We start from the raw sequence: 14,145 nt of genomic DNA on the forward strand, positions 1-14,145 counted from the left end.
AAGCAGTCTAAAACCAGTGCTAGAGACTCAAAATAAGAGGCCATTTCAGATCAAGATGGGAGATTTATTCAGTTGGAGGACAGTGAAACTTTGCAATTCCCTACCCAAGAGGGCTGTGGGGGCTCAGTCATTTAATTCATTCAGAATAAAGATCAATATATTTCTATACATTAAGGTACTCAAGATCCAGGGATAGCACCCAGCATATGGAGCTGAGGTAAAAGATCAGCCATGATCTTGATAAATCTGTATCAGAATCAGGTTTAATATCACTGGCAAGTGTTGTGAAATTTGTAAATGAAGGACCAGGCGCGAAGGAACTACTTCTAATAATAATTTCCGTGTAAAGCTGAAAGAATGGAAGTCACCAGCACCACATTCAGTCTTAAAAAACTATATACAGCTAGAAGGTGTGCAGATGGTTGTAGTAAGTTAACTGCTTTATTATGATCTAGAATACATAAAAACAAAAAAAAGAGAGTAAAGATTTAAGGTAAAATGGAGGTGTTTTTAAAGAGGATCTGAGGGAAATGTTTACTTTAAAACAGAGAGTAATTGATATGTGAAATATGCTGCAGAGAAAGTATAGAATACGATCAAAATACATAATAGACAATCAGACAGACACTTGAACAGGCAAGACATAGAAGGAGTCAGACCTAATGTGGGCTAATGGGGTTGGCCTAGATGGTTTAAAATGTTGGCATGGACATGGGGACAGAAGAGATTACAGCACAGAGTTTAGCTCCATCACTCTAAGACACATCAAGACTCCTGAAATAGTCAGTTTGAATATTTTTCAAGAGATTTCTGAGTTGAAATCATATGGAAAAGTAAAAATTTTATTTAAATTATGTGGAAAGCAAATTAAGATTGGGAAAGAGAAATGTAAAAGCATGCTGAGAGCACTTGGAACTGCAGAATGATTTGCTCTGGAGATCCGGGATGGGGGAATATCGTAAACAATCTATATAGTGAGCAGGTCATTCTAGATATACAGTAAATGAAGAGACGAGTATCTATTAAGAAAGGCAGCCAGGCTCCTGTGGTCACTTCCCTCTTTAACAAGTATAGATGGTTAGATACTGTTGGTGAGATGGCCTCCTAAGGAAGAACAAGTTTGTGGCATGGCAATGGGTGCTGCTCTCTGAGGTGCTTTGGAGGGGGGGGTAGGAACAAAATTGGGACAAAGATAGTGTTAGGATTCTATTGCAAAGGTTAAAGCTGCAAATAAGTATTTTTTCTGTCTGCAAAAGAGACTCCAAATGGTATGCTGCTTTCTTGTTGCTAGAGACAAGGATGCTAAGTAGTGATTGTAGGGCATTATGAAAGGCAAGGTGAACAGTTAAGAGGTTGCAGTACATACAAGTACTAATAGGAGTAAGGATGAGTTTAGGGAACTAAGTAGCTATTTAAAGAGCAAGACCTTAAAAGATTGTAATCCATGGATATCTCATGATGCCACATGCTAGTGAGAACAGGAATAGAGAAGTAAGTCAGATGAGTATGCTTCTGAAGGGACTGTTCAGGAGGATGGGCTAGTTACCTAGATCATTAACACCTGTAGAAGAGGAACACTGCAACTTAACCAGATGGAACCAATGTCCATGCTAAGAAACACAAGAGATGCAGGTGCTGGATACCAAACCCCCAGAAGAACCCAGTATCTATGGAGGGAAATGGGCAGTGCACCTTTCAGGTTGAGACACTTTATATGGATTGGACAATGAAGGCTCTCAAGTTGAAATGTCATCTGACCATTTCCTTCCACAGGTGCTGCTTGGCCTGCTGAGTTCCTCCCGTAGTTTGTGTGTTGCAAGTAGTACAGCTGAAGAATGTTTTAACTGAGTTGATGGGGAGGGAGCACAGACTGAGGAGTACAAAAACCTGAAGTGAAATAATTAGCATATCCAATAGACAAAAAAAAATACTGTAAGTAAGCCTCAAGGGTATCCAAAGATAAACTGCATCTATTTTAACTCAGGAAGCATCACCATTGAAGTAGATGAACTCAAAAGCTTTAATTGAGATAGGGATCTATCACTGAGATATGGATGGGCTGGACTGGCAACTCAATATCCCAGGGTATAGAATTTTCAGGAAGGACAGAGGGGGGAGTAAAAGAGAAGAAACTATTGCACTATTAGCCAAACATTGCTTTACATCAGAGTTGAGGAACAATACCCTCAAACAAGGACACAAGATTAGAGGTTAGAAACAAAAAGACTCCTGTCATTTTGCTGGGAGTATATTACAAACCATGCAACAGTCAAGAGGTGATAGAGGAACAGATATGTAGGTAGTTATCAGAGAGGTACAATAAAAATAGGGTTTTTACTGGGGGATTTCAATTTCACAAATATTAACTGGGTTTTTCTTAACATTAAAAGCCCAGCAGAGGCAGAATTTTTGACATGTAACCAGAAGAGCTTTTTAACACATTCTTTAGATAGAACAGAGGAAAGGAGCATTATTTGACCTCATCTTGGGAAACATCAATGATTCCATTGCTGAGCAATGGGATCACTAAGGGTGCCCACTGTTCAGCACAGACAAATTGGGCTCAATAAACTATTTCCATGCTGTATTATTCAATGAATGCAGCCATTCAAGTGGAGATGGGAAGCACACATCACCATCTCAATAGTCAATGCCTTCAAAATCCGTGGATGCAAGTAATCAAAACCTGGAGACTTATTTTTCACTCTCATTAATTTAATTTACTAATGCTAATTTCTTTTAACTTTCTCTTTAGACCTGCAGATTTCCACTATTTCCAAGAAGCCCACTGTATTTTTATTTGCAAAAACACATGAAACACCCTGGTGTCCTTGGCTGCATAAGTCTATGGAAGACAACCTCTGGCTCTGCCAAACTGGTGAGATCGAGGCGCACTTGATCCCATCCCAAACCCCAGTTTGTGTAGATGCTGTGTCATTTGCTACCCTGTTACAAATTAATGCCACGAAATAACAGACAGTATACTGCATACAATTAAAGGATTTATATTCATGAATCTTGACTAAAGGGTTAGTAAAAAAAATAACAAAAAGAAAAGGGCCCATTCTAATTAAACAGTTAAATGTGCACAAGTTGGAGCTCATCTTGAACTTCCCTGTCACTGGGTCCCTCAGTGAAAATACACACCACCTTCCAAACATCGCTCGCAATCCATCTTGAACAAATGGGTCTCCCAGTATGCTATGACTGGTTCTCCTCAGCATCTTTTCTCTTCATCTCCTCTCAAACAAAAGCTCCAAGCCCAATCTTAGTGTCACTCACCAGAGAAACCTCCCTTTAATCCAACCATCCTAATTGGCTGGCACACATTTCTCCTCATAACCCAAATATAAGCTGAAAACAAGCAGCTCTCACAGAACAGCACAAAATGAAATACATACAGCATAACAGTAAAATATATGAACCAGGGCATTACATACAGAAAATATGTGTTTAATTTCTTTGCCATTTGTTTATTCCCCAATAAAATTTCTCCTGAATTAGTATGTAAAGGAGCCACATTAAACTTTAACTAATCTATTCATTTCTCCCTCATCTGTAGAAACTCTTAATCTGTTTTCAATAGCCTACTTTCATCATCTACTTTCCCTAATCTACTTTATATATACATAATCTAAATAAATATCAATATTATAGATTTGATCCAAAGCTATCTTTATATTCCCTTGTTAGACTTTTGAATAGTTCGCTTTAAAACATGCATACAAGCTTGTTTTCAACATTTAAGAGAAATTTATATAGGTACATGGATAGTAAGGGTATGAAGGACTATGGTCCCAGTGCAAGTCAATGGGAGTAGGCAGTTTAAATAACTCAGTACAAACTAGATGGGCCAAAGAGCCAGTTTCTGTTCTATGCTTATCTGTGACTCTATAAGTACAACTCAAAGAGGGAGATACTTATTATTGTGCAGATGATCTGCTAACACTGTCTTGTTCAGATACAAATGGTTCTATCTACTCAAGAAGTAGTGGGGCCCCATTTTAAGATCCATATTAAAGGTTATCACAGAACTCGACAAACCTACTCATTGCCCTAACACAACATTGCTGAGACATTCATATTTCAGCAGAATAGTATATTTTCAGCAACCTGTTTTTATAAGTTTTACAAACAAAAACTAAAACATCCATATACACCTTACCTTAACCCACAACAGGGTAGAGTAATAAATCGCATTAGGGCCAGAAGGACTCTAAGTGGCAGTAGAGTAAAGAGATATAGAAAGGCATCCAAGCAGAGGAAGAATCCAAAAAACATCAACTGAAAGAAATAAGAAACCATGCAAAAATAAGAAACACTTCACAAAATAGCAATGTGTAAAATAGAACAAGTCACAAAAATACATGGATCTGCATAACTTATTCAATCTATATTATAATTAAAGGTATAAATGCATAAAGTTCTTATCTCCTGCACCTGCTTCAATACATTGAGGCAATGAAAATAGGTGCATGGAGAAATGTTGAAATGCTAAAAATACAATGTTTCAGTAAACGGCATGGTATTTGCAAGGGCAGACAGAAAGAATACAGCAAAGCAGAATCATATTCTGATGGACCTTGGAATACAATTACTAATATAAATAAAAGTATGGAAGTTATTACGCATGAAAACACGAAGCAGCTTTCCTGCACTGGTGTTCACTCTAGACTTGGGATTAGGATAAAACAATCTCTAAAATGGTCAAAAGAATAACTAAATTAGGAAGATTACCTAAAGTTTACAAGTTTTCCTTTGCTGGGATTCTCAACCCACACATCTATCAAAACTGTGGAGAAATAATCTGTTACTTAATCAAAGGATTCTGTTGGATGACCAACTACATATTACAGGGAATTGTTATAACAATGTCCAAATCAATCATAAAGGAGAAGTACGACTGTTTGTGAGATGCATATCTTAAAAAAAATCAAAAGAATAAATACAACTCTCTTTAAAGCCATAAAAGTAGATTACTTTCATTATCCATAGCAGTGGGTATTACTATCAAGCTCAACAGTTAACTGCTATTCCTGACTATCTGAGAAAATGAATGGTCAGCAACTACCTTTAACAGTTGCAGCTCTTATGGTGATGGTACTTGCACAAAGATGAATGGTGGGGGGGGGGGGGGAAGGAGAGGTTCTGAATTTCAGTCCAATGACAATGAAAGAATAGCAATACAATTTCAAATCTGTATTGTGCAAGGCAGAAGGAAACTTCAAAGTGGTGCTGTTTCTGTGCACCTGTTAGTCATCTTCCAAGAAGGTTGAGAATGTAATTCTGAGAGCTGTACTATAGTAGCTGAGTAAGTTGCTGCAGGGTAGTTTGTGTATGGTATGCATTGAAATCACTACGCACCAATAGCAGAAAAGCATTTCTTCAGAAATACAATAAAATGTGACAAGTAATTGAGTGGATCTAAATCTGGAAGGAATCAGATGATGCATCAGTACCATGTCATTTATGGGCAACAAAGAGCAGACAGAACTAGGGAACAATTGAAGGGTGTTTGTTGGAGACCATGGATGTAGGGAGATACAGAACATTATTGTAAGAATTACTTAAATTTATGCACAGTATAATCCAGATAGATTGGCTAGGAAAGCAGTTTTAAGATACACATGCCCTGCAGAAGGGCATGAATAGATTTGCTGGTTTGAGTTTGTGAAGTCACTAACGTCATCACCCAATGGATTGAAATATGTTCTAGTGATAGTAGATACTTCCAACAAATGAATTCAGGTATTCCCAACTATAGTTAACATTGCTAAGGTTAAGCTAGTATTTTAATTGACCTGGTGAGGATTACCAAGGAGTCTAGAATCAGATCAAGACTCTCATTTCACCTCACAGGTCTGACAAAACAGTTTCAGGTGAATAACAATGAAAGAATAGCAAGGTAATTAAAAATCAGCATCATCCCCAATCCACGGAAGTATTGAATGGATGAACAGGATTCTAAAGAATATTAGCTAAAATGGTCAAGCAGCACGGGACAACAAGGGTCACTTTCTTATCATATGTTCTTATGATAATTCGTAGCACCATGGCTTTCTTTACTAAATTTATACCTTTCAAACTAATGACTGGAAGAGAAATTAAAGGATTAGAATTCTTTGTTGGTCTAGATTTGTCAGAACTTGAGTATATGGTATTTTAAAGAACATATGGTGCAACAAATAAAACAGTGGAATAAAACTTATTTTGATGTGTGAGCAAAACTTAGGGAGTTGGAAATAGGACAGCAGGTTATGACCACTGTAAATGTCCAAGATCTGTAGGGCCATATGAAGTTATTGACACTCAGTTCATCAGTCTATGGAGCCCAGATTGTTCCCAATAAATAGTGTTGGTAGTGTATAAACCAACTTAAATCCATTGGAGAAAGTCAATGCCCTTTTATAGCTGAGCTTTACAGAATACACTGTCAATGGGATGCTCTAGACTGGGATGATGATGCTCCCAGCTTTGCTCTTCAGCCATTTGGAAGTGATTAAGATGAGCAAGTGCCTCCCTATTAAGGTGGACAGTCAATTACTGCAATTGCCCAAGAGGGGGCAGAGACAATAAGAAAGAGAGACAGGTGGGAGACTACATCCCTCATGAGATCTGTGCAAATTAAGTGGGAGAAGGAACAATTGAATTTAGGGAATACATATCAGATATTTAATTAAGTACAGAGTCTGCTTCTGATGTTCTCTAACATGAGTTAAAAATAATTGGGTTTGGAATACTGCACCTGGGATTCCTGATAACAGTCAAAAGTTATTCTGAAGTTTGCATATTGACCTACACAGTGTACCACCAGCCAATTAAATATTCACTTGGAAAAAATGCAAAGAATGAAGATTAGGAAGGTTACAAAGGTACTATCCATGATATTCACAGAAAATTTCATTCAGATTCCATTAGAAAATAACAATGAATTGTTGTAGATGGGAAAGATTAAACGGTTGTGCGAACTGATGAAGTAACATGAAACTTAGTCATGATTCAAAGTTCAAAATAAATTTATTATAAAAGTACCTATGTTGCCATATACAGTCCTGAGATTCGCTTTCTTGTACGTGTACATAGTAAATCCAACAAGAGAACCAATAAAAGACTGCACCCAAAGGATGGGAAACCAATGTGAAAAAAAACCAACAATCTATGCAAATCCAAAAGAAAAAAATAATAGTAATAAATATGTAAGCACTAAACATCAAGAATATGAGATGAAGTGTCCTTGAAAGTGAGTCCATAGACTGTGGTAACATTTCGGTGAAGGGAAGAGTGAAGCTTGAATGAAGTTATCCCCTCTCGTTTAAAAGCTTGATATTTGAGAGGCAGTGCTGTTCTTGAAACTGGTAGTGTGGACCCTGTGGACCCTGATGCACCTGTACCTTTTTCCCAATGGCAGTAGCGAAAAGAGAGCATGATCCACATGGTTGGGGTGGGGGGGGGGGGGGGGGGTTGGTCCTTAATGATGGATGCTGCTCTTCAGTGACAGCACTCCATCTGGATGTGCTGGATGGGGAAGGCTTTACCTGTAATGGACTGGGCTGTATCTACTACTTTTTGTAGGTCTTTCCATTCAAGGGCATTGGTGTTGTCGACTGTACTTGTGGTAGACTAGTGTATGATGGAATTCCTGACCATTTCTGAAGCAGCTGGGCTTAAGACTGCTGATGCGTGTCGAGAATAACCTTGGATGATAAACTCGGTACCAGGAACTCCAATAAATAAGATACTAGGCCACTGGAATCAGGAAGGATGATGCGTCAGGGAGTAAATTATGAGTCCTGATAACAGGAAGCAGGAAGAACTGTTAGACTCATGCTGAGAGATAACTGACATGCCTTTTAAACAATTAATCATGTACTTACTGACTGTGGGATGCTAAACAAAGTTATGTGAAATTGTTGTCTTGCTTAATAAATATGAGCTCAGTATAACCTAAAAATCAAAGTTCTGGTGGCAGTGGAGACTGCTACAGACTCTCCATGATATCATGTTAATAAACTCTTAAAACAAAACTCTAAGTCACTCTGGTGTTCTTAGTGTTTCCACGACAGTACTCTTTTCCATAGATGCTGCCTGGCCTGCTGAGTTCCTCCAGCATTTTGTGTGTATTGATTGGTGTTTCCCTGATGCAACCAGCCAATATACTCTCCACCACACATCTATAGAAGTTGGTCACAGGTTTGGCTTATGGGGTTTGGGTATTTGATCCTCCACAATATTCCGTGTGGGAATTTAAATTGGAGGTGGCAGTGTTGCGAGCTCAACAACAACCCGGCACGGATGGAGAGCGCGCTCAGGAGCGGTCTGTCACTGGATTGAACTTGGGAACCTCCGTTCTCGAGCCCGATGCTGATCTCACTGCACCACGAACTGACCCCTTGTCATGCCAAATCTTCACAAACTTCTAAAGAGGTAGAGGTGCTGCCGTGCTTCCTTTGGAATGGCATTTAACTTAAAATCCCCCGAAATGATAAAACCGAGGAATTTAAAGTTACTGACCCTCTCCACTTCTGACACCCCAAAGAGGGAGTCACTAATACGTAGAACATCAGTGTCTTCCTCCTGAAGTCAATAATCAGCTCTTGGTCTTGCTGACATATTGACAGGTTGTTGTTATGGCACCACTCAGCCAGATTTTCAATCTCCCTCCAGTGGCGCTGGAAAGATTGTGAATCCTTTAGAATTTTCTCTATTTCTGCATAAATATGATTTAAATGTGATCAGATCTTCACACATCTTAAAACTAGATAGAGATCCCAATTAAATAATACAAAAACATTATACTTTTTTATGTATTTAGTGAGGAAAATGATCCAATATTACACGTACTTGTTGGAAAAAGTATGTGAACCTTTGCTTTCAGTAACAGGTGTGACCCCCTTGTACAGCAATAACTTCAACCAGTAACTGTTGATCAGTCCTGCACATTGGCTTGAAGGAATTTTAGGCCATTTTCCCTTCCAAAACTGCTTCAACTCTGGGATGTTGGTGGGCTTCCTTACATAAGCTGCTTGCTCCAAGACTTTCCATGACAACTCTATAGGGTTAAGGTCAGGACTTTGACTCTGTCTTTCCAAAATGTGAGATTTCTTCTACTTTAACCATTCTTTGGTAGATTGACGTGTGTTTAAGGTTGCTGTCTTGCTACATGACTCACTTTCCTTTGAGCTTCAGTTCATGGATGGATATCCTGACATTTTCCTGTAGAATTTGCTGGTACAATTCAGAATTCATAGTTCTATCAATGATGGGAAGACATCCTGGACCCAGTGCAGCAAAGCAGGCCCAAACCACAACAATGCCACCACGTTTCACAGATGGAATGAGATTCTCTTGCTGGCATGCAGTGTTTGCTTTTAACCCCAAACATAATGCTTTGCACTTAAGCAAAAAAGCTCTATTTTGGCTCATCCATCCACAGAACATTCTTCTAATAGCCTTTTGGCTTATCCACGTGGTCTTTAGTAAACTTTAGATGGCAGCAATGTTCTTCTTGGAAAGTCATGGCATTCTCGTTGCAATCCTGCCATTCACACCATTGTTGTTCACTGTTTGCCTGATGGTAGACTCATGAACACTGACATTAACCAATGCAAGAGAGGCTTGTAGCTCCTTAGATGCTACCGTGGGGTTCTTAGTGACCTCCTGGAATATTACACACCTTGCTCTTGGAGTGATTTTTGTTGGTCAACCACTCCTGGGGAGAGTAACAAAGGTGTTGAATTTCCTCCATTTCTACAACATCTACTGGACTGTTGATTAGTGGAGCTCAAACTCTTTAGAAATGGTTTTGTAACCTTTTCCAGCCCGGTGAGCATCAAAAACTTTTTTCTCCCCGAGGTAAGTTTTTCCATACAGAATGGTGGGTGAGCGGAATTCACTGCCAGTGAAGGTAGTAGAGGTGGATACAGTAGGGTCTTATAAGCATGGCACACTTCCAAAAACCTGTGTAGTGAAGATCACGCTTTGATAGTGAAGACCCAGATTTATATTTATTAAATAGGGTAGGGCCTCCCATACTCACACCTGATTGTCATCCCATTGATTGAAACACCTGACTAATTTCCCCTTTGAATGAACTGATAAATCGGAGAGATTCACATACTTTTTCCAACAAATATGTCATATCAGATAATTGTTTTCATTAGGTAAATTAAGAAGTATAATGGTTTTTGTGTTATTTAATTGGGTTCTCGTTACCTATTTTTAGGACAAGTGAAAATCTGATCACATTTTAGGTCATACTTATGCAGAAGTAGAGAAAATTCTAAAGGCTTGACAAACTTTCTAGCACCACTGTATATGCTGTATTCTTAGTCTGTCCTTGCAAACATCATGTCGTTTACTGAAATTTAATTTTTCGACTGAAGTAAGGTGATCTCAGCATTTTAACTTTTGTACCTGCATGTATCTCCATTGCCAAATGGATTGAAGCAAGTGCTATTGAAAGAAGTAATAGCTTTATGCATTAATACTTTTAATTACAATATAGATCGAAGAAGTTATGTGGATCCATAGATTTTTGTGTTGTTTGTTCTATTAAACATTGCTATTTTGTGTAGCATTTCTTATTTTTGTAAGTTTTCTTATTTCTGTCATTACATTTGATTCGGCCAATGACAGTGTTGTCATTAGCAAACTTCAGGCATTGGAGCTGTGCTTAGCCACATCATACGTGTAAAGTGAGTAGACCTGGGGGCTAGGCACACAGCTGATGGAGATTGTGGGGGAGATGTCGTTGCCAATCTGAACTGACTGCAGTCTGCAACTGAGGAAATCACGGATCCAATTGGACAAGGAGGTATTGAGGTCAAGGTTTTGAAGCTTATCGATCAGTTTTGAGAGAATGTTGGTATTGAATGCTGAGCTGTAGTCAATAAAGAGCATCCTGATGTAAGCATCTTTGCTGTCCAAATGTTCCAGGATTGTGTGAAGAGTCAATGAGATGGCATCTGATGGTAGGCAAATTGGAGCAGGCAGATGTTGATATGTTTCATCACCAACCTCTCAAACCATTTCATCAGAGTGGATGAAAGTGCTACAGGACTATAGTCATTAAGATGGGTTACCACATTCTTCTCTGGCACTGGTATAATTGATGCTTGCTCGAAGTAGCTGGGTATCCTAGACAGTCGAAGTGAGAGGTTACAGATATCACCCCATCCTCCTGCCGTTACACCAAGGATAGGGTTCCTCTTGTCCTCACTTCTGTAACATCTGCCATATACAACAGAATCCCCCCACCACAACTTTCTACAGGGATCGCACCTTACACAATTCCCTGGTCCACTCATCCCTCCCTACTGATGTCCCTCGTGATACTTATCCTTACAAGCGGAACAAGTGCCAAATCTGCCCTAGACCTCCTCCCTCACACTGTTCAGGTCCCCAAACAGACCTTCCAGGTGAAGCAAGACTTCACCTGCGAGTCTGTTGGGGTCACCTACTATGTCTGGTGCTCCCGGTGTTGCCTCTGGTATATCGGCGAGACCTGACATAGACTGGGAGACCACTTCACCAAGCACCAAATTTCCATTCACCAGAAAAAGCAGGATTTCCCGGTAGCCACCCATTTCAATTCTACTTCCCATTCTCATTCTGACACATCAGTCCATGGCCTCATGTCGTGCCGTGACAAGGCCATACTCCAGTTGGAGAAGCAACACCTTATATTACGTCTGGGTAGTCTCCAACCAATTGGCATGAACATCGATTTCTTGAACTTCAGGTAATTGCACCCCCCTTCCCATTCCTGGTTCCCTCTCTCACCTCAATCCTGCTAACCACCTCCCTCTGGTGCTCCTCCTCCTTCTCTTTCTTCTATGGTCTTCTACTCTCTCCTATTAGATTCCCCCTTCTCCAACCCTTTATCTCTTTCACCAATCAACTTCTCCGTTCTTTACTTAACCTTCATGCCCCCCCCTCCCGGTTTCACCTACCACTTTGAACTTCTTTCTCCCCCCCCCCCCCACCTTCTTACTCTGACTTTCCTCTCTCTTTCCAGTCCTGATGAAGGGTCTCAGCCCAAAAAGATGTCTGTTTACTCTTTTCCATTGATGCTGCCTGGCCTGCTGATTTTCTCCAGCATTTTTTGTGTTTCTAGGATTTCCAGTAACTGTAGATTTTCTCATGTTTGTGAAGTTACAGATACTGACGAACACTCCAGCCACGTGATCCGCACAGGCCTTTAAAACTTGGCCAGGTACTCGATAAGTACGATGTTTTGCACTTTGGAAGGACTAATAAGTATAAGTCAAACACAGTGGTAGTTGGCCCTTAGGAGGACTGAAGAACAGACCTTGGTGTTCAAGTCCAATGTGGCAGCAGAGGTGGATAAGACAATATATACTTGTATTCTTTACTTCAGTTATTGACAACAAGAGTGGAAGGCACAACTTTATAAAGCACTAGTTAGGCCACAGCTAGAATACCATGTACGTTCCTGGTCACTGCTCCCATGAGATGTAACAGTACTAGAGAAAGATCACCTAGGATAGGATGTTGTTGGTTAGGATGAGACACTGAGTTTATTTTCCTTGGATGGAGGGAATCAAGAGGAGATGTGATGGAGGCATGCAAAATTACAAGGGACATTGACAGGGTGTATGGAAGTAAACCTTTCCCCCGTAGCAAGGGTAACCAAAACTAGAGAATATAGGTTTAGTGCAATAGGGTGACCTGAAGAAAAACTCTTCTATCCAGAGGATGATTGGAATTTAGAACATACATTCTGAATGGAGGGAGAGATCCATTTCATAATTTGCTAATGCATAGACTATCACAGACCAAGTGCTGATAAATGGGACTAGTATAAAATGGTACTTGATGGTGATTTAAAGGCTATTTTCTGTGCTTTATAATAAAGATGGGAACACAGTAAATCTGCTGAATGAAGTACAAAAAAGAAATTTGGTAATTGTGGAAAATTGAGAATAGAATCAATTTTTGTACTTTTCATAGCCTCCCTTTATACAAAGCTATATGGATCAAAATGAAGAAAATACTGAGTAGGTAAGGTTCTCACAGAAACTTCTCACAGAAACTTTTATAGTGTATGAGTCAGAACAGGAAACTCTGGCCAATTTTTTTCCCCTAAATTATAGCAAAAATACAGCTAGTTGTTTTGGACAATGTAATGAAAGTTTCTGTTTTGGATGCAATCTTCCATCCAAGCACAAACTGTGTTAATTTTTCTTAAATTAAATTCCAACATAGCTTAGCACAATATCACAAATGTACAAATTACTCATAAACCTCAGCAATCTATCAAAAAGATTAGCCATATGAACTGATTTATTATACACTAGAGCAGTGTTAGCCCAACACCCCCCAAAGCACCTTCATACTTGTCAATGCCCCTCTTAGGAACAAAATACTTTCCAGCTCTCCCACAGTGTAAAAACATGTCTACCTTATGCTGAAGTAATACCCTAGTTAAGATTTTTACTGCTATGCTGTAGGGATTTAATTTTAGCAGTTCTGTAAGAGTAGTCTGTTCTGCTTTCAGCCTGTTTGGGTTTGAGCTGAGATCAGAGGCTTTGTTGGTCAAATTAGGAATGTGGTGTCAACCAATCAGGATGGTGGAATTGGGAGAAGGTTTTGTGAGGGTGTGGGTTGAGGTCTTTTTTATTGGTAGGAGCTGGGAGAAGGCAGGAGGGAAGATGGCTGAAGGTGCTTTGTGCAGATGAATGGTTTCAAGGGGGAAGAACCAACACTCCCATAGGAGGCCCATTTGTTTGAAATGGATTTCGAGCAACATTCAGAAGGTGGTGTGTGCTTTCACATAGACCGAGGGTCCAGGCATGAGTTACAGTCAAGTTCAAGATGAGCTCTAACTTGCGATCCTTGAGCTTGATGGCTTTGAGCAAGAGTCAAAATATCAGGTTCAAGTTGTGGCTCACTGTCTCTTTCAACAAGATAGGAGGACGAAAGCGCAATGAAGAGCAGTTTGCCTCGTCTGCAAAGACCAAGAAACTTCATATGATAGTGTAGCCACATGCCACAAAAGCTGACATTTTGAAAAACATATTTGCTTCTTCATCATTCTGAACTTCAAAAATTTCTTCATGCAAGCACTCTTCCTGTTCTTCCACCTTGCAAAGAAATAGGTTAATTACCCCATCCAGAATTTCC

At 39.6% G+C, this 14,145-nt stretch overlaps 1 protein-coding gene across 1 annotated transcript in view; it reads right to left on the reverse strand.

The window, feature by feature from the left end:
• tapt1b (transmembrane anterior posterior transformation 1b) overlaps positions 1–14,145 on the reverse strand; it is a gene marked incomplete at its 5' end in the record, with an annotated part of 123,396 nt that overhangs the window by 87,563 nt on the left and 21,688 nt on the right. Inside the window, one exon of the mRNA XM_059989819.1 lies at positions 4,166–4,284. Within this exon, the coding sequence (XP_059845802.1) occupies positions 4,166–4,284 (119 nt within the window). The remainder of the gene's footprint in view (positions 1–4,165; positions 4,285–14,145) is intronic.

The sequence above is a fragment of the Hypanus sabinus genome, chromosome 14 (assembly GCF_030144855.1).
Source record: "Hypanus sabinus isolate sHypSab1 chromosome 14, sHypSab1.hap1, whole genome shotgun sequence".
Classification (NCBI taxonomy): domain Eukaryota; kingdom Metazoa; phylum Chordata; class Chondrichthyes; order Myliobatiformes; family Dasyatidae; genus Hypanus; species Hypanus sabinus.